The 23,550-nt window shown below is 36.6% G+C and overlaps 2 protein-coding genes across 7 annotated transcripts in view; both read left to right on the plus strand.

Annotated features, from left to right (window-relative positions):
- LOC127447636 (potassium voltage-gated channel subfamily H member 7-like) overlaps nt 1-9,819 on the plus strand; it is a 148,825-nt gene extending 139,006 nt beyond the window's left edge. For both annotated transcript variants that reach the window (XM_051709579.1, XM_051709580.1), the window contains 2 exons: nt 4,699-4,879; nt 7,446-9,819. In XM_051709579.1, the coding sequence (XP_051565539.1) occupies nt 4,699-4,879; nt 7,446-7,751 (487 nt within the window). In that variant the 3' untranslated portion in view covers nt 7,752-9,819. The remainder of the gene's footprint in view (nt 1-4,698; nt 4,880-7,445) is intronic.
- A 1,370-nt stretch (nt 9,820-11,189) lies between these two features.
- Nucleotides 11,190-23,550, plus strand: part of LOC127447638 (interferon-induced helicase C domain-containing protein 1-like) — a 45,338-nt gene continuing 32,977 nt past the window's right edge. For 3 of the 5 annotated variants that reach the window (XR_007898403.1, XM_051709587.1, XM_051709586.1), the window contains exons 1-5: nt 11,190-11,732; nt 14,260-14,428; nt 14,705-14,911; nt 17,308-17,376; nt 22,423-22,616. Coding sequence is in view for 4 of the 5 variants with exons in the window: in XM_051709587.1 (XP_051565547.1) it covers nt 11,298-11,732; nt 14,260-14,428; nt 14,705-14,911; nt 17,308-17,376; nt 22,423-22,616 (1,074 nt within the window). In the remaining variant the exon portion in view is untranslated. Of the gene's footprint in view, nt 11,733-14,259; nt 14,429-14,517; nt 14,605-14,704; nt 14,912-17,307; nt 17,377-22,422; nt 22,617-23,550 lie in introns of those variants that run through there. The other 2 variants (XM_051709589.1, XM_051709590.1) reach the window with 2 other exon arrangements.

Below are 23,550 nucleotides of genomic sequence, written 5' to 3' on the forward strand. Positions count from 1 at the left end.
ATACTGAAATATTGTTTGCAAATTCAGTGACTCTAAGTCCATGTCTGTGAGGCGGGTGAGTGTTATGGTACATTACACCATGTTTCCTGTAAAGATGATGATGATGATGATGATGATGATGATGATTGAACTTTATTATCCACAAATGTGGAAATTTTCCTTTGGCTTCTCACAAGAAAGGAAAAGTAGTACACATACTAGTGGGATACTGACAATAATCGTAATCATACAACAACATTAAAAACACAAGCACCTAAAACAAAATAATAAAATAAATGAATAATAATATTAATAATAATAATCATGATCACATGAAATCTACCCTTAATTTCATTCAGTACTCTAACTGCCACTGGTATAAAATAATCTTTATGAACGTTTTAAGTGATTTGGGGACCCCGTACCTTCTAGATGGGAGCATTACAAACTCAGGGTAAAGTGAGTGTGTGGAATCAGATATAACTCTAATTGCTCTTCTGTGAACTGCATGCAAATACAGTTTATCAAGCTGTGTTTGCTGTTTTCCTATTATTTGTTCCGCCATTGTCACTATCCTGAGCAATTTATTCTTACTCCTCACTCCCAAATTTCCAAATCAGGCTGTGATATTAAACACTAAAATACTCTCAACATGGCTTTTATATACCATTTCCAAAACTGATTGACTTACAAGGAACAGCCTTTGACTTGGCTTCCTAAAAATATTATCTACATTCTCACCAATATATGTTCCCAAATATTTAAAACTTTCAACAGTCTCAACAGCCTGATCATTTAACATTAGTTTTCCTAATGTATAGTGTTCTTCAGGTTTAACATTGAAAATCAGCTCTTTGGTTTTTCTTACATTAATTTGCAAAGCACTCAATATGCACCAATCCTCAAGGACACTAATATTTTTCAAATATGTTTGCTCACTCAGTGATTGGCTCTTTGAACAGAGCTGCACCAGGACCATATCATCAGCATACTTAAAAAGACCAGCTGTGTTACTCTTAATCTGTAACTCATTGGTATATATTGAAAATAAATGTGGTGACAACACACGCCCCTGTATTTAAAACCAATTCATTTGAAAATATGCCATTCATAAAAACTCTCTGTGGTCAATCTGAGAGAAAATCTTTGATCCAATATATCAAAGCAGAGTTTACTTTCAAATTATAGAGACTTGATAGATGGACCTGAGGGCTGATTTGTACACTAAAACAAATTACACCAACCACATGCACACCTAATCTGACCAGTGCAAATTTGGCCTGCAATAAACATTACAAAACAAAACATTGCATATGACAATTAGCCTCAGCTGACAAAACAAGTTTAGATAACAGTTACAGCACACACACGCATACACACATACAGTAGCAGTAGGGTGAACAGAATAACAGCAGGTGGTATTTTTAGCTATAATGCTGGCTTAGAGAAAGAGGCATCAGGCAGCAAAAATCCTGCATCAGCCGAGCTTCATATCGTACATCTTAAAGCACAATACTGCTATCGAAAAGATGCCAGGGCTCGGTCATTCATGCAGTACATTTGCATGTCCCCATCATATATGTCTTCATGTATTTGATTAAATATTAAACAAAAAAATTTTAAAGATGAAAATTAGTTAAAGGAATATTCTGGGTTCCATACAAGTTAAGTTCAATCGACAGCATTTGTAGCATAATGTTGATTACCACAAAGATTTATTTAGACTCATCCCTCATTTTCTATAAAATAATAATAATCGAGGCCCATTCACTCTTTAAAAAATAGGCCCATTCACTTCCAAGTAAGTGCCTCACTGTAACCCAGATTTTTGCTTTTTTTAAAAGATGAGGGGCGAGTCAAAATTTATTTTTGTGGTAATCAATATTATGCCACAAATGCTGTCAATTGAGTTTAACTTGTATTGAACCTCGAATATTCCTTTAATCCCATTCATTTTGGTGTTAATGGTAATTCCATTAGTTTTATTTAATCACAATATTGCAATTAATTGAACATAAGGGTGAAGTCTAAATAATTTCACTACTTTGGTTTGAGCAAATGTTTTCAAACAAAAGCATATTTGGTTGTTCCAAACAAAGCATATTTAATTGGGAATCTTGTTTTATTTGGTCATCAATTTAAAAGTTGTTTCTGTCTCCTCAACCACACTTTCCACCCTGTTAGTCTTCTGTAATTTATTGAAGCCGGATCCCGTTAAGGAAGGAGATATAAAAGGTAATTGTGACTGTATTTCTCATCATTTTGAAATATTGAAGTTGCAATTGTGAGAGATAGTCAGACTTGCCAAATATAAACTCACAATTGCGAGAAATAAAGTCGCACTTGGGAGATATAAACTCGCAATTGTGACTTTATACCTCTGAATTGCGATATAAACATTTAGTAACTTTCAGTAACTTTTACGTAACTTTCAGTTGTGCTATATAAAGTTACACTTGCGAGAAATAGTCGCAAATTCTGAGATTAAAACTTTCAGTTGCGGGAAATGAAGTTGCGCTTGTGAAAAAAGTTGCAGTTGTGAGATATAAACTTTCTGTTGTGGAAAATGATGTTGTGCTTGTGAAAAAATAGTTGCAAATTCCGAGATATAAACTTTCAGTTGCCGGAAATGAAGTTGCGTTTGTGAAAAAAGTTACAATTGCGAGATATAAACTTTCAGTTGTGGGAAATGAAGTTGCGTTTGTGAAAAAAAGTTACAATTGCGAGATATAAACTTTCAGTTGCAGGAAATGAAGTTGCGCTTGTGAAAAAAGTTACAATTGCGAGATATAAACTTTCAGTTGTGGGAAATTAAGTTGCGTTTGTGAAAAAAAGTTACAATTGCGAGATATAAACTTTCAGTTGTGGGAAATGAAGTTGCACTTGCGAGAAATAGTCGAGATAAAAACTTTTAGTTGCGGGAAATGAAGTTGCGCTTGTGAAAAAAGTCGCAATTGTGAGATATAAACTTTCAGTTGTGGGAAATGAAGTTGCGCTTGTGAAAAAAGTCGCAATTGTGAGATATAAACTTTCAGTTGTGGGAAATGAAGTTGCGCTTGTGAACAAAATTACAATTGCGAGATAAAAACTTTCAGTTGAGGAAAATGAAGTTGCGCTTGTGAAAAAATAGTTGCAAATTCCGAGATAAAAACTTTCAGTTGTGGGAAATGAAGTTGCGCTTGTGAAAAAATAGTTGCAATTGCACGATATAAACTTTCAGTTGTGGGAAATTAAGTTGCGCTTGTGAAAAAAGTCGCAATTGCAAGATATAAACTTTCAGTTGCGCGAAATACATTTTAGAATTATGAGATATAAAGCCAGAAATTCTGAGATATAAACTCTCAATTGTGAAAAATAGTCACACTTTCGATAGTCGTAATTACGCGATTAAAACTCAATTGCAAAAAATAAAGTTGCAAATTAATTTTCAGTTGACACCCTCGTGTAAGTTAACTTTCAATCCCTCAGTAACTTCAGTTCTTTATTTCCTGTTAATTCCATGCAATTGTGTAAATCCTGTAAGTGCCTGAGCATTACCAGAGCATGTTTCTGAAAGTCTGATATACAATTTTCTTGAAATACAACAAACATATTCATTTTTAAAAGGAGTTCAAAAAGTAAAATATAACAGGAATGACCCAGATAACATGCAGTTTGTGTGTGTTTCCTACACTTCTTCCACCTGTAAATCCAAGTATGCTTCTGCAAAAAATTAAAAATAAATTGTATCACACCACTGAACTCTAACTGATACCCTTGCCCTCACCGTTACCTCAGTGCACGTCCATTACCTGGATGGAACATGCCTCCTTGAGCTTCATGTGTCAGTTTTCGAGGAACATTAATAATGAAATGTTGCACTTTGAAATGAAATGTTCATGAATGGCCTGCTCACACTTTTACGAAAGATTATTAATGCTTGAAACCAACAACGAAGCCTCACAGGAACATAAATGGAGTTGAATTTCTGTCATATTTATACTTCTGGACTGTACGCCCTTCATAAATGACTGAGCATATTGAAATATTGTAGCTAAAGGGATGAACTTAGAAAAGGAGAATTCATGCCAGTGCTAGAGCTCCCTCTGCTGCACAACCGCAGTCAACACTACTGGACTTTTGACATGGACTGTGTTGTACTACAAGCCCCTTTGAGGACAGGGAGCGAATTTACTTTCCGAAACAGTTTTAAGTTTGCTCACAATAATTTTGCAGTCCCTTGCAATAGCTTTATCCATTCCTTATGAAAGTTAACTATAGTTTTACTACAAATATCACAATTAAAATATGGTTACTGTAGTTAAACCATGGTAAATGTTCGTAATAAAGCTATTGCAAGGGAACCCAAAACTATTTCAGGAATTAAATTCCCTCCCTGTCCCCTCAGGGGCTCAGTATTATTTAGGTTTTATATAATGATCTTTTTTCTTCTGAGCTTATATAAAGCCTTTCCCCAATCAAAATCTAAGGTTTTGCTTTGCTTAAAGGAATAGAAAATTCGGTCATCATTTACTTACCCTCATGTCGTTCCAAAACCATATGGTGTTATTTTTTCTGTGAATAGGGACTGGGTCTGTCACACTCCAAAATGACAGCGGTGGTCACTTTGAACCGTCGTCGTACGGACAACAAGTGTGTCTAACTTCTACACTAACCCTTTAAGAGGAACATGTTTCACGACTGTGATGTCATCTTTCTCATGTCTCTGGTCACTGTCAGGTTAGAGTCTCAGATGACATCAGACATTCAGAGTATTCTTCAGCTGCTGCAGAGACAGTCATGTTTAGGACCTCCAGCATACAGCACCCTCACAACCGCTCCAGAACATAAGAGGCCAGCCATCAGAGTTCAGCCTGTAGCTTCTGTTCCCACCAACCAATCACACTGCAGGACCGCACAGGTACAACACTTCATCCCCATACAGCTGTTATATAAACATAAACAATAGGGATGGGAATCATAAGGAATTTAACAATTCACATTTTCCAATTGCACTTGCAGCCTTTAAGTAACAAAAACATCAATATGTGTTATATCAGACATTGTGAGAAACATGAATCTGATGATGTGGGCAGCTATAGAGCGCCCCCTACTGCATTTTCCCTATGTTCTAGTTCATAGGGTCCCTACGCAGTTATTACTGCCCCTGCACACTCAGCAGGGGATATCTGTAAGACTTCACTACAAAAATTAATTAATTTGGAACACCGTGCGACATCAAACACAAACAACACTCGAGTCACACAGATTAGGGGGCTTAGATTGTGTTTATAATACCATGGAGGAATTTTATTGACCAAATTAAATATATAAATATTCATTGAAAAGATTAAGAATGTCATGGAATTTTGCAATCAATAAATAAAAGTGTAATTTACCCTTTTCATTTCACATGTATAAATACATGTATTATAGTCACTTTTTTAATCATACTTTCAATATACTTTATATTTCATGATATATTTATTTGATTTGTCTGCTATATTTTTGTATGGTATTTTATGTTATTTTTATTTTACATTTGACATCTTATTTATAGTTCATTTCACTGCATTGTATTTATTGATTACAGCATTCCATGATGCACTTAATCTTTTCCATATACTTATTCCATTTTTTCTATTTAATTCCTCTATAAAATACATCCTAATTTATTTATATAAAAATATATATTACTATACATTTAAATGATTATAAATTGTACAATAATTAATACTCAATATGAATATGAAAATGTGATTTAGTTAATATTCTACAAATTAACAAATTTATGTGTACTAAAATGGTCCAAAAAAAAAAAGTTTTTCTTAAAAATATCTATTTCTCCTCTAATTAATTTCATGTTTATAACAAGTAATGCATCGTTAAACGTATATCCATGGAACTTTTACTCAAAAAGTGTGAATCATTATTATTTATCCAGGGTTCATGGAAAACCTGAAATATCAGTGAATTCTGAAAATAGTTTTATTTAAATAGCAAGAAAGTGAGAGGAAAATATATTTTCAAACACTTTACCATATAGGGTTAAGACAATAGACAGGCAAAAATTTCCATTATTACCTGTAGTGGTCAATAAATAAGGTTCTTTAAATTTTTTTACAAGATACTGAATTTTTGGACATAATATAATATACAGTACATCGATGAGCCAAAACATTATGACCACTCACAGTTGAAGCGAATAACATTGATCATCTCCTCACAAGGCCACACGTCAAGGTCTGGGTAGATTAGATGTTAAGCGAACAATCAGTTCTCGTAGTCAACGTGTTGAATGCAGGAGAAATGGGCAGGAGTAAACACCTGAGCGACTTTAACAATTTGGCCCTAATTATAGCCAAATGACTGGGTCAGAGCATCTCTGAAACGGCAAGACTTGTGGGGTACTCCTGATCAGCAGTGGTGAGTATTTACAGACAGTTGTCCAATGAGGGACAAACCACAAACCTGCAACAGGGTGTTGGGCACCAAAGGCTCATCGATGCACGAGGGCAATGAAGGCTATCCTATCTGGTCCGAACCGACAGAAGGTCTACTGTGGAACAAGTTACAGAAAATGTTAATGATGGTTACGGGAGGAATGTGTCACAACACAGAGTGCATCGCACCCTGCTGCGTATGGGGCTGCGTAGACACTGTCTGGTCAGAGTGCCCATGATGACCCCTGCCCACCGTCGAAAGCACCTACAATGGGCATGCGAGCATCAGAAGTGGACCTTGGAGCAGTGGAAGAAGGTCACCTGGTCTGATGAGTCCCGTTTTCTTTTACATCACGTGGAGGGCCATGTACATGTGTGCCGTTTACCTAGGGAAGTGATGGCACCAGGATGCACCGTGGGAAGACGACAAACCGGTGGAGAGAGTGTGATGCTCTGGGCAATGTTCCCATCTGGGAACTCTGCAACAACAATGATAGAAAATAGTAATAGATAAAACGTATAGAGATAAATTAACATCTAAATGAATTAACATTTACATATATGAGAATGTTTATTATTATCATCAAAATATGTTAATATTATGTTAAGAAAAATGTATTGTAAAATGTATACACTTGGAACGCCTGCAAACGCAACATTTCAAATAGTGTGATTTTCAATGCAATTTGTTGTAGTTTTTTTCTGAATAGTGAAAATGTACAGTTGTCAACACTTACATAAGGGGTTAAAAGACAATACATAAATTTCCATTATTTTCTGTCAATAATTTAGTTGATATATTAAGCACTTACAATTTAATAAAACAAATAAAATAAAAAAAACTTGTCTGTCTCTTTCTTCTGTGCTGACTTCTATACTACTCCAGCTACTCTGAGAACTTGGCAGTGCGATACTGCCGATATTGTTGACTTTTGTATGACAAATTGCATGTTTTGTTCCTCATTTGTAAGTCGCTTTGTATAAAAGCATCTTCTAAATTACTAAATGTATATGTAAGTTTCTAAATAAATTCCTCTTTTATAGGATACTGAATTTTTGGAAATTGCAAACATCCATTCCAAATTCAGAGACTCTCTGTCGGGTCTGGCCCTCATGAACTCTAAACCAAGCCATGCAACTCTATCCAGACAGGACTCACATACACATACAGTGCCCACATACAGTCTCATAAACAGCCAGACGCTTCCTCTCGCACGACAGCATTCCAAATCCCTGCTTCCAATTCACCACACTTCCACCCCAGACACGCCGCTCAACAGTGTTGCATCAGGAACTGTAGACCTCCACAGACCTCTGTCAGATCCTGGACTCCTAAAGGAACAGTGCTGATTCTTGTCTGCAATAGATATCAGAACGGGAGAGTTGAGGAGAAAGCACCAAACATTGCAAAGCAGGCATTGGCCAAAACTTTGATTAATGCTAATGCGATTAAAGATTCTTCACTGGCATCCTCTGTGATGTCATTTCCTCATCCTACAGTGTGAGGAAGATTTGACCAACCTATCTGGAATGGACCCCTGGACCACACACTTCCATTTTCAGGAAGTTCATCACTGAAAGACTCCACACAGTTCCTCTGTGTGCTCTGCCCACCTTTACAATGATCCAAGCCTCAGGGTATTGTTTGGGGTTAATATATCACACACACATTGTCTGGTAGACTCACTTCCCTGTTTTATTATTATCATTGCAAATGATAACAATGCCATTTTACGCTTCCATTTGCAGAAATCTTTGGAATCCACTGTGGACATCATAAGTCTGAAACCACAAGTGAAAATGCATCTCTTTTGCATTATTATTTTAATTTTACACAAAATGTTCCATTACAAATCTTATTGACAATGCATTTGGTACATCCCCATTTGCTTTAATGACAGCATGCACTCGAGCTGGAGTGAACAAAACCTGATGGTTATGTTCAAGGGCGTAGATTTAGCTTGAAGGTCGGGGGGTTGCAGCGTGAAGCATTTTACCCATGTTTCCCCCCGGAATCTACGCCCCTGCTCATGTTATCCAGCATGATTTGAGAATGTTCCAAAAACAAACTGCCATGTAAATACATTATATCCCTCTGTTAAAGTCCCTGCCCTAGCCAAGAGATGCATGACTGAAGGTTATACTAGTTGCATGTTTACTGCAACATATTGGAAAGCAGGTGTAGTGTTGGCATGCTCCAGAATCATAAATCACTGAAAATGCACTCTTCTATAATTGACTGTTTATTTGCACATAGTCATGCTAGCTTGAATCAAACTCTGCACGGCATAAAACTATTACATTTATCAAATTCTTTGCAAGCACTGGTGTACGGGATGCCCCTGAAGCCGCCACTGGATTTTGAGCCAATTAAATTTTGGACAGATTCAACAGATTTGTGGTCCGCCACCATTTGCAAGGTGCATTTTAGTATGTAGCTATTGAGGCAACAAAATCACTTTGTTTTCCAAATATATAAATTAGAAAAGCTTCTGTCTCAAAACATGCTAGCAATAATAATACACTGGATCCACACACTCTTACGTTTCTTGTCAAACACAACTCTACAGGGTTGATTTGCTGATTTGTTGCAACTATTGTAATATGTATTATAAAAGTTATTATTTAACTTTAGTATATACCCTAAAATATTTATTTTTATTAATTGATTCCAGTAAACTGGAAGATTTTTATGTGCAATAAACATTTTAAAATGACTCATTCAATTTCTATGAATATTTTGCAGTTTGCATTGAAACAGCCAGATACGGTCTTGATTGGAGGCATTTTATTTATTTTTATTTTTATATGTCACTGTAAAATACTATATTTTGGATTACGAGCAAATAATTATTGCACAGCCCCATGTAGTACTAAAAAGTCAGAGAAATGCATAATCAGATTAAATGTGTTTCTTTGTTCATTGTGACTTTGATTGTGATTTTTTTTTTTTTATTCATTTCTGCATAAAGGGAAATTACCTGCACTTTATTTAAAAACAAAAGACTCCAAACCATTATACTACATGTAACCTTGTGTGCGCATGAATGTATGCATGTGTGTGTCTTTATTTACTGATTTAATTTTGTGTGTGTTCGTTTGTTGGGCTTCATAAGTATCATATACTGGAGAGTAACAGAGACAGCTTTTTAACTAGGATAGACATTAAAAAATGTTAATAACACTGCAAAACTTTGCACGTTACCTCCAAACAGGTAGAACATGTTCACTTTTTATTCCAGTGATTGGATTGGAGTTTATATTAGTTTGCACTGTATAGTTTGTACACCACAATACTCTACAGGTGTTTTGAATGTGTCTTCTATTTAAAGATTTATTATTATTATATGCATATATATTTAATGCATTTGCTTTAGGAATTACTTTTGACTAATTGTATAAATAAATACATAAATAAAAGGAATGCATATCAGTTTTGTGTCTCCGTGTTGATGCTGTTACTTGAGTTTAATCTCCTGTGGCCCGAGCGTGACTGTGGATTTTCCATTTCACGTTTTGACCAATAGCCCCTAAGAAACATGCACAAAAAAAAAAAAGGGTATATATATATATATATAAAAATCGTTAAACCAAGTAGTTTTCCTAAAAATTGATGTCCACATACAGATGCGCAAAAACCATATATGCAAGGTATGCAATGCATAGGGACGCTATTTAAAGGGGGGTGCCAGCAGCTCACTAAATGTGGTGCAATCAGCCTCCTTGACCCCTCCAACATCAAAAGAAAAAATTCAAAGTAATGGCCAGCATCATCCAATCACTGCCAACCATGTTAAAATAAAATAATTCTGAATCTACAGTTGTGCTCAAAAGTTTGCATACCCTTGGAGAATTGGTAATATATGTACCATTTTTAAAGAAAACATGAGTGAGCAGGCAAAACACATTTCTTTTATTTCTTATGGGATTCATATCCAGCTGTAGGTTATAACAGAATGGCACAATCATAAAACAAAACATGGCAACTAAGAAAAAAATGAAATTACCCCTGTTCAGAAGTCTGCATACCCTTAGTTCTTAATACTGTGTATTGCCCCCTTTAGCATCAATGACAGCGTGCAGTCTTTTGTAATAGTTGTCTATGAGGCCCCAAATTCTTGCTGGTGGTATAGCTGCCCATTCATCTTGGCAAAATGCCTCCAGGTCATGCCAAGTCTTCTTGCATGAACCGCACGTTTGAGATCTCCCCAGAGTAGCTTGATGATATTAAGGTCTGGAGACCAAGAAAAACTGTGTCCAGGTGTATCTAGGAGAATTGGTGCTATTTTAAAGGCAAAGCTGGTCACACTGAATACTGATTTAGCTTTTTTAATGTTTACTGGACTTTATATGACATTAAGTGATAAATGAAAACTATTTATTTCATTATTTATGAAGACATCCTCACTATGCAACATTTTTCACAAGTGCCTAAAACTTTTGCACAGTACTGTATTTTTTTATTTTATTTTTCTCAGCATAGCAGGGAACAATTTTATAAATGTTTCAGTTTTTTTTTTTTTTTTTTTTTTTTAGTAAAAAAAAATAATACATTTTGATGTCGAAATAGGAAATATATACAAATACGTATATGGAATAAATGTATAAGAAAATAAACAATATATAATAAAATATGTGTATATAATTTATAATATATACATATCTAATTTATTATATAAATAAATTTATAGGAAATAAAATTCATACGAAATCATTATATATATATATATATACACACACACACACACACACGAAATAGGAGTGATGACGTTTGGAAACCGAGCAGAGAATCGAAACCGAAAGTAAGCCATAAAACCCCAGTCAAACCCCTGTTCGGTGAATGCTGACGGTATCTAGTCCTTTAGCGATATCTAACTTAGTCCTGTATTTTAAAAAATGAGTTGTGATCAAGACAACGCGCTTCATGTTCTCAACGGCTTCAGAGATCGACTGAGGCAGCTCATCCGAGTCGAGCCGGTTCTTGATCTGTTGAGTTTCCTCGAACCGGATCAGAAGGAGCGAATCAAAGCCAAGTTACGTGCGGACGGGAATATAAACGCGGTGTCGGTTCTTATTGATGAAATTGTTAAATCACATAACGGCAATAAAGGCTGGACGAGAGAACTGATCGATGCACTGGAAACGGTTGGATGCAAAAATGCAGCAAATTATGTGAAGAACAACCCACCGGATCCCTCGGAAGAAGCCGAGAATGACAGCTGTGTTCGGCTCATTGATCTGATGCGCTTGACTCTGTTCAATATGAAAACACGGGACGTGTGTGTGCACTGCTGCTCACTGGGGCTCTTAACACAGGAAGACCAGGAAAATGTGAGTAATTTTGCATTCAGTATGTACTTATAACTACGATATTATGTCAGCAGATGCTATATATAATATCAAATCTTATAGTAAACGTGGTAAAATAATCTTATACTACAGAATGCAGAATAAGGGGCCGTTCACATCGAACACGTTTTTGTGTCTGCTCTGTTTTTCTATGTCCGGCTAACTCTGTTTACAAAGAAAAACAAAACGCAAGAACGCGTTCGTTGTGAACGGCCCCTAAAAGGGTGCACTCAGTTGATTTTGTTTATGTGATAGCAAAGGATGAACAGTAGAGGCCGTCATAAACCACACAGCCATAGACAATTTCTCACCCTAAGTTTGAAATGCTTATATTTCTTAGATACTTGTGGATGCCTTCCAAAATAATGGTGTCATTTCTACTATGTAGTACATTTTAAAGTTCCCATGATATATGTCTTGATACATTGGATAAATGTACAATTGCATGTCCTTCACAATTGCAGATGGAAATCATATTAGATATACTTTATCACAATAGCACAATTAAGTGAACAAAGGGGTGCATTTTAAAGAATGGTGACACTGAAAGGGATAGTTCACCCAAAAATGGAAATTCAGTAATTGTTTACTAACCCCTGTGTTGTTATAACCCTAAATTACTTTCTTTTTCATTACTCAAAAGGAGAAATTGTGATGTCATACAATGGTAGTTTATGGTGACCACCTCTTCAAGCTTCAAAAGAACACAAAAGTATAATTCAGAAGTCTAATAAATTATTCCATGAGACTCATGATTGTTATGAGAGCATACGATAAGGTTTGATGAGAAACAAACCGAAATCTAATGTATTAGTTAGTCAAACTGTTGACCGGCGTTCAAGCGAAAACTCATTTTATCTAAAAACAGGTCCGCCACAGCGATAGTGACAACAGAACACAACACCGCTGCACACAAAACAGAGAACAGAACTTACTACACATGTCTGAAGAGTTTGTAGTCGAAGGATTGATGCATTTCTATGCCCAGCCTTTTTTTTTTTCTTTTTTCTTTTTTTTTTTTTAGGTTTTTGGACCAGTTTACAGTGAACGGAGTTACCCGTGCGATGCTGAAAATAGAAAACGATCGAGCGATAGAATGGACCGTTGCTCATCACAGCTGGTTAGGACAAAAACTCTGATTTCCATAGAAAATATACCTTTTATCTTGTGTCGTTTGCTATCAGGTTAGGACACGGTATGACTGTGGCTGCCTGTAGCCTCCTCTATGTTTCTGTTTCATTTCCGAGTACTCCATTCAAAAAATAAGGCTGGGCACAGAAATGCATCAATTCTTTGACTACAAACTCTTCAGACATGTTTGGTAAGTTCTGTTCTCTGTTTTGTGTGCAGCTGTGTTGTGTTCTGTTGTCACTATCACTGTGGAGGACCTGTTTTTATGTAAAACGAGTTTTCCCTTGAACGCCCCAATATCTCGAGGGGGCTGCGTGAACTGTTGCTCTCGTGCCCTATCATGAACACGCACAGGAGATCAACGGTCGGTCAACAGTTTCACTAAATAATACATTCGATTTCAGTTTGTTTCTCATCAAACCTTATCGTATACTTTCATAACAATCATGAGTCTCATGGAATAATTTATTAGACTTCTGAATTATACTTTTGTGTTCTTTTGAAGCTTGAAGAGGTGGTCACCATAAACTGCCATTGTATGACATCACAGAGCACAAATTTGTTTCATAATTTCTCCCTTTGTCTTTAGAAAGTCATATAGAGTTATAACAACACGGGTGAGTAAACAATGACTGAATTTTTTTAAAAAATGTATTATTGGTTGATGTTAATTTATATATTTACAGTTGTTCATTGTTTGTTCATGTTAATTCATAATGCATTAATTTATAACAACTTTTAATGTTAAAAAATATTTTAACATTAACCAAGATTAACCAAGTGCTGTTTTGTAAGTACTGTACATATCTATTGTTTATTGCTAACAGTTACAAATAAAACCTTATTGTAAAGTGTTAATGAAATAATTTTTACTTTTGTTTTAGGTCGATCCACTACTTTTGTTTTGCCATATTTTCCATGTCTCTGGGTGTTATGCGTTAACTTATAAAATAAAATCTCCAGTTGTTGCTACATTTTTCCCTTACTTTAAACAAAATAATAATAATAAAAAAAAAGTGGTAACCAATTTATAGATTTGTCCCTTTGCCTTTCCCTGCCTCTTGTAACATCACTTTCACTTGGCCTTACAGTATGTAAACAATCAAGTTTTAATCACTAGTGTAGGTGCCTGAGCTTGACCAATAGCACATTTCTGGAAGTCTGTTTTAACTTTTTATATAAATAGACTTCCATATTCATTTTTATAAGTTACAGAAAAGTTTGGCTACTGCATAACAGGAATGACCCTTAATGACTGTATATAACCTGTCTGTGTGCCTGTCTGTCTCTACGGTGTCTGTCTGTGTCATTCTGTTCAGTTTGATTAATTCTCTATTTGTAAAACTCATTCACTATTTGTTTATTATCACTCTTGTAGATTATGACTGCTACTGAGAATCAAGGCAACATAGGTGGAGCCCGTTTGCTCCTGACAAGACTGGTGAAAAATGAAACTGGCTGGTTTTCCAAATTCCTTCAGGCCTTGGAGGACACGGAACACCACGACCTGGCGCGGCAGCTGCGGGGAGAGCCCGGTAATGAAGATGGTGAGGTCATACAGAGGACATTTCTGCACACTAAATGTCCAGGGACTGATAAATAATTGGTGTTTCCTCATTAAAATGTCACAGTATCTCCTTGAAAAAACAGTAGTTTGAAACAGGAAACCAGCTGAGGTCAAATGCCACCGAGTTCTACTCATTTCTAGCCTGGATACGCCAATGTTAGTTTGTATTTATATCCCAGCGATTTTCACTTTAGGACATGTCTTTTGCAGTGGCGCTGTAGATTTGAACTGTATTGATTATCTGTTTTTTTTACAGAGGTCATGTCAGTTGAAACCTACGAGTCCAGCACTGTTGAGGAGAGTGAACAAGTGTGTATGGCTGCCCCGACAGAAACGAACATGAATGACTCTACGCCCTCGCTCACTCTCTCCGCAGATAACTCGCTTTTATCAGAGGATTTGAACAGCAGTGTGGACAGCAGTGGTTTGGAGGCATCTACTGTCTCAATCGCTGAAAATGAAGGTGAAAATCTGAAGCTTTCCCTTTCACTGCAACTTTTGAGTAATACAAGATTAAAAGGATAGTGCTACCAAAAATATAAGTCATATCACTATAAGCAGGGGTTAAATTGGGATTTAACCCTAAACTTTGTGATTTTTCACAAATGATTGCCTATTATTCCTCACTAATTATACACATAGTGTAGTAAAAGGCTCAATATACTCTACATGAATTTCAGAATTTCTTAGTATTTGTTACATAGAAATGATAACATGCATGTACATTTTTCAACCTTTTACTCAAATTGTTATACAAATATAATAATATTATTTAATGATTATTAATAATAATAATACAATTTTTAATTAAATGGAAGCACTTTTACTAGTTGATCTCATTGTATATTTCCTAGAAATCAAACATTTCCAAAAGGGAAAAAACTACAATAATATTTTTTCTTTTTCTTTATTTATACAGTGGCAAGAAAAGTATGTGAACCCTTTGGAATTACCTGCATTTATGTATTGATTTGTCTTAAAATCTGGTTTGATCTTCATCATAGTTACGATAATGAACAAACACAATCTGTTTTAACTAATAACACACAAATTATTGTATTGTTCTTTTACATTTTTCATACATTATTCAAATATTCACAGTTTAGGTTGGAAAAAGTATGTGAACCCCTAGGCTAATGACGTCAACAAAAGCTAATCGGAGTGAGGAGTTGGTAAACCTGGCGTCCAGATAATGAAACGAGATTGGAGGTGTGGGTTAGAGCTACTTTGACTTATAAAAAGCACTCAAACATTTTGAGTTTGCTATTCACAAGAAGCATCTGCTGACGTGGACCATGCCTCACACAAAAAGAGATCTCAGAAGACCGACGATCAAGAATTGTTGCTTTGCATAAAGCTGGAAAGTGTTACAAAGTTATCTTGAAGAGCTTAGATATTCATCTGTCCACAGTTAGACAAATTGTTTATAAATGGAGATGATTCAGTACTGTGGCTACTCTCCCTAGAAGTGGCCGTCCAGCCAAGATGACTCAAAGGGCACACCGCAGAATGCTCAATGAGGCAAAAAAGAACCCTAGAGTGACAGATGAAGACTTGAAGGAATCATTGGAACTGGTTGACATCTCTGTTCATGAGTCTACTATACAGAAAACATTAAACAGGCATGGTGTCCATGGCAGAACACCACAAAGGAAGCCGCTGCTTTCCAACAAAAACATCGCTATGCACCTGAAGTTTGCCAAAGACCACCATTACACTCCACAAAGCTACTGGGAAAATGTTTTGTGGACTGATAAAAACTAAGGTTGAATTGCTTGGGAAGAACCGGTAGCACTATGTATGGCATAAAAAGGGCACCGCATACCCACATAAAAACATCATCCCAATGTTGAAGTACAGCAGAGGAAGCATCATGATTTGGGGCTGCTTTGCTGCTTCGGGGCCTGGACAGCTTGCCATCATCGAGGGAAAAATTAATTCCCAAGTTTATCAAGATATCCTACAGGATAATGTCAGAGTGGCTGTGCACCAGCTGAAGATCAGTAGAAGTTGTGTGATGCAGCAGGACAATGACCCTAAACATCGACGTAAATCCACTACAGAATGGCTTCACAAACAGAAAATCCACCTTTTGGAGTGTCCCATTCAGAGCCCAGACCTTAACTCAATAGAGATGCTGTGGAATGACCTCAAGAGAGCCGTTCACACCAGACATCCTAAGAATATGGCTGAGCTGAAGCAGTTTTGTAAGGAAGAATGGTCCACAATTCATTCTGAATGTTGTGCAGGTCTAATCCAGAAACGCTTGGTTGAGGTTATTGCTGCCAAAGGAGGATCATCCAGTTATTAAATACAAGGGTTCACTTACTTTTCCACAGCACTGTGAATGTTTAGTGGGATATGTTAAATAAAGATGATAATTGTTTGTGTGTTGTTATCTTAAGCACATTGTGTTTGTCTATACTTGTGATTTTGATGAAGATGAGATCACATTTTATGACCAATTAATGCAGAAAACCAGCTAATTCCAAAGGGTTCAAATACTTTTTCTTGCCACTGTAAGGTGCTGGAACACCATTCCGTATTGTTCCAGCCCAATTTAACCCCTGCCTAGAAGTATAGTTTGTATGGATAGCTCAAATTATTATTATAAAAAAATTTTTTTAAACTGCATTAAAAAGGCTCACAATTTATTTGATCTTAAACAAAACTGTACTGAGGATTGTTACCACCACAGTAACGCAAGGACGCAAGTTAAATTTGTTCAACATGACAGCATTCTTGCAATGTGACAAATATTCACGACTGTGTTTGCGTACTTGTGTAGAGTATGTTTCTGGCCGAAGACATTTGCACCGGGGTGCCACAACTAACAGCAATGCATACGTTTTCTTTCAGAGGTTGACATGTACAAAGAGGGAGTGGAGGAAGAGAAGGAAGATCTCACAGAGGATGTTGATCAATCAGGTACAGTTACATTATAGTACAGTACAGTACAGTTTTGACAAGTCGACATAAAGTCTGGTCCAGTTTGCATCTTATTTTGGTGAAGAAATGCCTACTTAGACAGAAATTAAAAAAAGAAACTTCTGTTGTTCCAAATCCACGACTTACTTTCTTATGCGAAATACAAAAACAACTAAACAATGCATGTTCTCGCATGAACACACATGCCACTATAAGCGGCTTTCTCCAATAGCGCTCGTGAACGTGCAGCAGACATCAACATTTTCACTGAAAAATAGATATTTTTTTAATTCTCACCAAAACCTATCATAGAATACTCAGAATATGATGCACAAGTTGCATGGACTACTTTTATGATACTTTTGGGTCCTTTTTTAGGCTTTAAAGGCGAGTCACTATCCACTGCCAATGTATCGAAAAGACAGACAGTGATATTCATTAAAACATCTTTTGTGTTCTGCATAAGAAAGTCATACAGGTTAGGAACGACATACGGGTGAGTAAATAAATGACAGAATTGTAGTTTTTTTGATGAACTATCCCTTTAAAAAGTATTCAGTAATGAGCAAATGGAAAAGTCAAATTAATTGGTGAAAATGTAAGGGAACCTTGAAATTAGTAACTCCATTTGAACTGAAATAACTCCACATAACCTTATTGTAATAAAGTTATTAAAATTAACCCTACTTTAACACTAGTCATGCCTTTGAAATTTACAGTTTTTACCACATTACACTATAATTTACTGGCTGGTTCACTCTTTGAAAAAGAGAAAGACACTTTAACTCTTCAGCTTCTTTGTGGTTTAATTGTTTTATACAATACTTATAATGACCCCTAATCCACAGATGTCACTGCGAGCAATTAACTCACAGGAAATTATTTTCAGAGAGTTATTATTATAAAGAGAAAGAATGGAAAAAGTTATGTTCTGCGGTCACTGGTCACATTCTCATTGGTGCTCTTTCAGCTCTCAACCACACAAATTTCACCCGTCCCGTCCCCCAAAGAAAATGCTAAATCACCCTCACTGTCGGGGAAATATTCCCACTCGCAGTGCAGCAAAGACACATTTTCCAGACCAAGGCCTGCTGCTAGTATGCAATAGCTTTTGAGTGCATACTGAAGTGATCACATATGGGTCAGGTCATGGTCTATATAGAGAGAGAGGAAATGGCAGAAATATCTCTTCCTGTCTAACTGGGCGTAAATAAGCTTCAATGCGAATCAGACTTTATGCCGTAGTCAAAACAGGGCTCCAGTTGGAAACTAAAATGGTCACAAATGTGACAATAAAATCATTTAAAATCTAGTCGCCATTGGGGGCGACAGTCGGGAACACTTGGTGTCCGTTCATATGCGGCTTCCTCAGATATCACCTTTCTTTTGATAGAACACAGGGTGAGCCATGATGACCGATTCGTGGACAAATGACTCTTTTGAACCAGATCTTTTTTAATGAATCAGCTGAAAAGGTTCACAAAACTAGTTTGAACTCAGGAGCTCTGGTTAGCAGTTTAAATCAGAGTCACTTTCGTAGTGAATCAGCTGTCAGGGAGTTCACAACTGACTACTGAATTACGTACCAGACATTTATAACATGCCATAGCTGATGAGTTACGGTTGAAGAATTACTGCTCATTTTGGTATATGAAAATGTTCACTTAAATTGGAATACACTGCAAATGATTGTAAGAGTTCATATTTTGTTTGCTTTATTTGTGTGAGCAGCTGGGAGCGCAGACATTTCAAAATAAGAGTCCCCAGTGTATTTCCAATGTTTACAATTAAAAGTTTAAAGGTATAAATCTTTGATACAAGAACATGTTTACATGCCATAAAATCAGTGGACATGCTGTAATTAAAAGTTGGGCAAAATCTTCTGGCCTTTTACAGTAGACGTTTTAAACATTCGGATCAAAGAGGCTGATTCCATTTATATCGAGCTTTATTGACAAGATAAACTTAAGTGTACATTGCCAATGCATTATCAGAAACTAAACATACAGATCTAAAACATATTGAATGCTGAAGTTTAAAATCTCAAAACTGTCTCTATCGCGAACAAGCCGGGTCTCTATCGCGTGGTTTCACTTTTGACAGTGGTTCAGATAAAAGTCAGTGAGTGTTTTTATGCAATGTGAAGAGATACGGCAGCTTGCCTGTTTCTCTCCCACACTTGGCTCACCGCTTGCAGGTGAAGTCTCCATTCTCCATATAGTAAATCCGCTCCCGTGTTTATTATGCCTGGGACATGTGTCACGCGTAATGAATAAGCGTGCACTGCTCCACACAATCAAGGTTATTTTTAAAAGTCAAAACTATTGGCCGAATAATCGGTTATCATCTATCTATCTTTTCTTCTGCTTTCTATCTTGCTTCTGAACAACCATCTAAATCAAGCAATTCTGTAATTTGGCAATTAAAAACAGCCATTTGGATAATAAAAGTTTCCTTTTATGAGGCACTGGCTCCACAGTCATTTATTAGTCTGGAGCCCTGCAAAAGGTCTGGTTCACAAGACTAAGTAATTCCAGATTGCACGTGACTGTTGACCAAATGTTAGTTTATTTATTTATTTATTTATGATTTCCTCCCCAATTTGGAATGCCCAATTCCCAATGCATTCTAAGTCCTCACGGTGGCGTAGTGACTCGCCTCAATCCGGGTGGGGGAGGATGAATCTCAGTTGCCTCCGCGTCTGAGACCGTCAATGCGTATCTTATCACATGGCTTGTTGAGCAAGTTACCGCGGAGACATAACGCATGTGAAGGCTTCACGCCGTCCACCGCGGCATCCACGCACAACTCACCACATGCCCCACCGAGAGCAAACCACATTATAGTGACCACGAGGAAGTTACCCCATGTGACTCTATCCTCCCTAGCAACCAGGCCAATTTGGTTGCTTAGTAAACCTGGCTGGAGTCACTCAGCACGCCCTGGGATTCGAACTCGCGAACTCAAGGGGTGGTAGTCAGCGTCTTTACTCGCTGAGATACCCAGGTCCCCAAATGTTAGTTATTTTTAAAAAAACAATCTGCCAAACATGCTATTAGCTTAACAATCCGATTGTACATGCTCGTAGAAAAGCTCACACAGATCGAGTAATTTTGTAGGAATGTCACATATAATTATAAACAACAAGAATAACAGTCCAAGTGTTCTGAACAGAGATTCGCATGACATTAGTGTGAGAGCTGTACTTCTAAGGGCAATTTTTTCGTGCCAGCGCAAAGCACAGGTGGGCGTGGGTGGGAGTGTTTGTGCTATCTGTGGGTGTATGCGCGCAAACTGCGGGTGTATTGTATGTTAATGAAGTGGCGCAAAGCGCAATTTGCTATATTCCTGAGAAATAGGTCATTGCGCTAAGACGTTTTGTTTTAGTTTTTTACCATGTTATTTTAATTATATTTTCATTTAGTTTGAAATGTAATTTGAATTTAGACAGTTTTTCATGTTTCAATAAATAAATCTAAATTTTAAAGCAAAATCGACAGTAAAAGTGAAGTGCATACAACACCCCCCCCCCCCCCCCCCAAAAAAAAACTTGCATACAGAATTAATTTACACAATCAACTTCTTATGAATGTGCTGTCTCTGTTTATATTGCTGGTACTTGACAGGGAATGGGCTATATAACAGCACGCAGACGGTGGAATAACTGGAGAAGAACCTCAGAATTAAACTGCACTTGACCCAGCACATTAGTGCGTTGCGTGTGCAATTTCGACAGTCCACTTGCGCCTTGACTTAGCACACGTTTGCATGAAAATACCAAAACTACATGACCATGCCCATTCACTTTGCGCATATGACTTAACACATAGCGCTAGCGCTCTTAAAAAGGGCCCAGCATGTTGAAAAATTTTACTCAGGAATTTAAATTCAGCACGTTTACATGCACGGTTACAATCAAACAACAGTGGATTTTTGCATAGTTGAGCTACAGTCTTAATCTGTCCAAGTATACATGCCACAATGCCTAATCAAATATTTGAAGGACGTCAGCTGAGGTGGTGCGTCAACGCAAGGCCAATTATTCTCCTATTAACGTGTATGCATACTGGACGAAGCCGAGCTACAATTGCATTATCTAGGTCTGTTAGTACGACTTCGCAAATATCAGATTGGTACGATTACATAACATTTAAAAAAGATGCATTATTGTTTTAGTCTGACTGAAATATAAAGCGAGTGACAGATTTAACTCATTTATTTAGTTAAAACACAAGTATTCGATTCCCTGTGGTTGAGTTGGATCTCTTCAGCGACCTGTAACCACATTAGCATTCAGAATATGTTCCGTACACTCACAGTGCTTAAGAGTATGGGGAACAGCCAGTCCTCTGGATTGCAAACACATGCTATTTAAGACTATTTAAGACCTTTAAGACTAAGTCACATGAAGGAGGGGGCCCGTATGAAAGAAAATTACAAACTAGATCTCAAAAAACATTTCTTTTAAATCTCAAATGTTTCTAATAGAGAGCTGTGAGATTAAATGGAGAGAAGACTGAAACTTTTGCTAAAGTTTTTTGACAAAAAGACTCCTTAAGAGTTTCAAAAGTCATCTAAACTATGAAAGAGCAACCTCTGAGCAATAAAACATTACTCTGGGGAATATCTCAATTTTTTTTATTGCTTCCATGTTAACTAACAGACTAAACAAATGTTTAAATCCTGGCAATGTTTAAATACGAGTTTCCACATCGAGGCATTTAAATAAACAAAAACACGCAAACCTACTTCACTGGCTGAGTTAACCCAGACTGAGTCAGACCGGGTTTCTTTTAGTAAATTAAATGTTTTTTAGTCTATACAGAAGCGTACAAGCACACAGAGAATCAGCAGGCACACAGACAGTCTGAATGAAAGCAGTTACAGTATTACAGTGGGTGACTTAATAAACAACGATGTTATTTGAGCCGTGGTAGGGGACAAAAAAACAAAAAACAGCTGTAATTGCAATAGTTGAACTGTCTAATTGCAGGATTATGATTTATGGACTGTATCCTGACCTCTTTTTCTGTTTCTCTGTCTCAGCGAGACAGCGGGACATTGTTCTGCGTGACTATCAGATGGAAGTGGCGAGACCGGCTCTGGAGGGCAAGAACATCATCATCTGCCTCCCAACAGGGAGTGGGAAAACCAGGGTTGCCGTGTACATCACTAAGGAACATTTGGAGAGAAAGAGGCGCATGGGAGAACCTGGGAAAGTTGCTGTTCTGGTTAACAAGGTGCTGCACTGCTTCAAATAATAATAATAAAAAAAAGTATAAATGTGAACAATTTAGTTAAAATTAACTAAATAAGTTTAAAACAATACAGTTTAGTAAATGGCAAAGCAACTATATTTGCCAACACAGTCTATGACAACTAGTAATAAATTGGGCAAGATGACAGAAAAGATAAGACTTTTAGACCAATCAGTCAAAACACAGAATTTAAAATCGAGCCAATACAGACATCACATTTTAGCTAGCCTTCTATCCAACACTTTATTTTGAGACAGGAAACGTCTGTGAACAAAATAATTTTTTATGCAATACAAATGACTAATGTACTGTAATACACTTCTCTCATTTCATTCCAAACCCTGATGTTCAAGCAAAAAGTTATTTTCCTATTAAAAGCATGATTTAAACAGGGTTAAAATCATCATAACATAGTTCATTTGTTTGCATCGCATGTTTTTGTATGATTTTGTACCATCTCATACTATTATTACAACTTCTCATGAGACCGGGTTGACATTTGCTCCGGCATTAACTGAACTTATTTTATGCTAGCAAAGTTAAGCATATTTAAATAAATAAATCTAATTTTATCAATTTGTTTAAATCTTACTTTTGTGAGGAACATTTTTTAGTGTATCAACCACAAATTTGTCAGTTGACATATCTGACTCACATTTATTGTTGTGTCAATATTATAAACATTATTATTAGTAATAAGTGAAAAAATAAAAATTCTGATTAGTTCTGGTCCTAAAACTAATGTAAGCAGAAATAAAATGATAGCAACCTCTTAAACCTTAAATGCATGAGAATTTGACCAAACACTCTTACACGGCGGAGTGGTGGTGGCGTAGTGGACTAAAGCACTGAACTGGTAAGCAGAAGGTTGTTGGTTTGATCCCCACAGCCACCACCATTGTGTCCTTGAGCAAGG

Source organism: Myxocyprinus asiaticus, chromosome 10 (genome assembly GCF_019703515.2).
Source record: "Myxocyprinus asiaticus isolate MX2 ecotype Aquarium Trade chromosome 10, UBuf_Myxa_2, whole genome shotgun sequence".
In the NCBI taxonomy this organism is placed as follows: Eukaryota; Metazoa; Chordata; class Actinopteri; order Cypriniformes; family Catostomidae; genus Myxocyprinus; species Myxocyprinus asiaticus.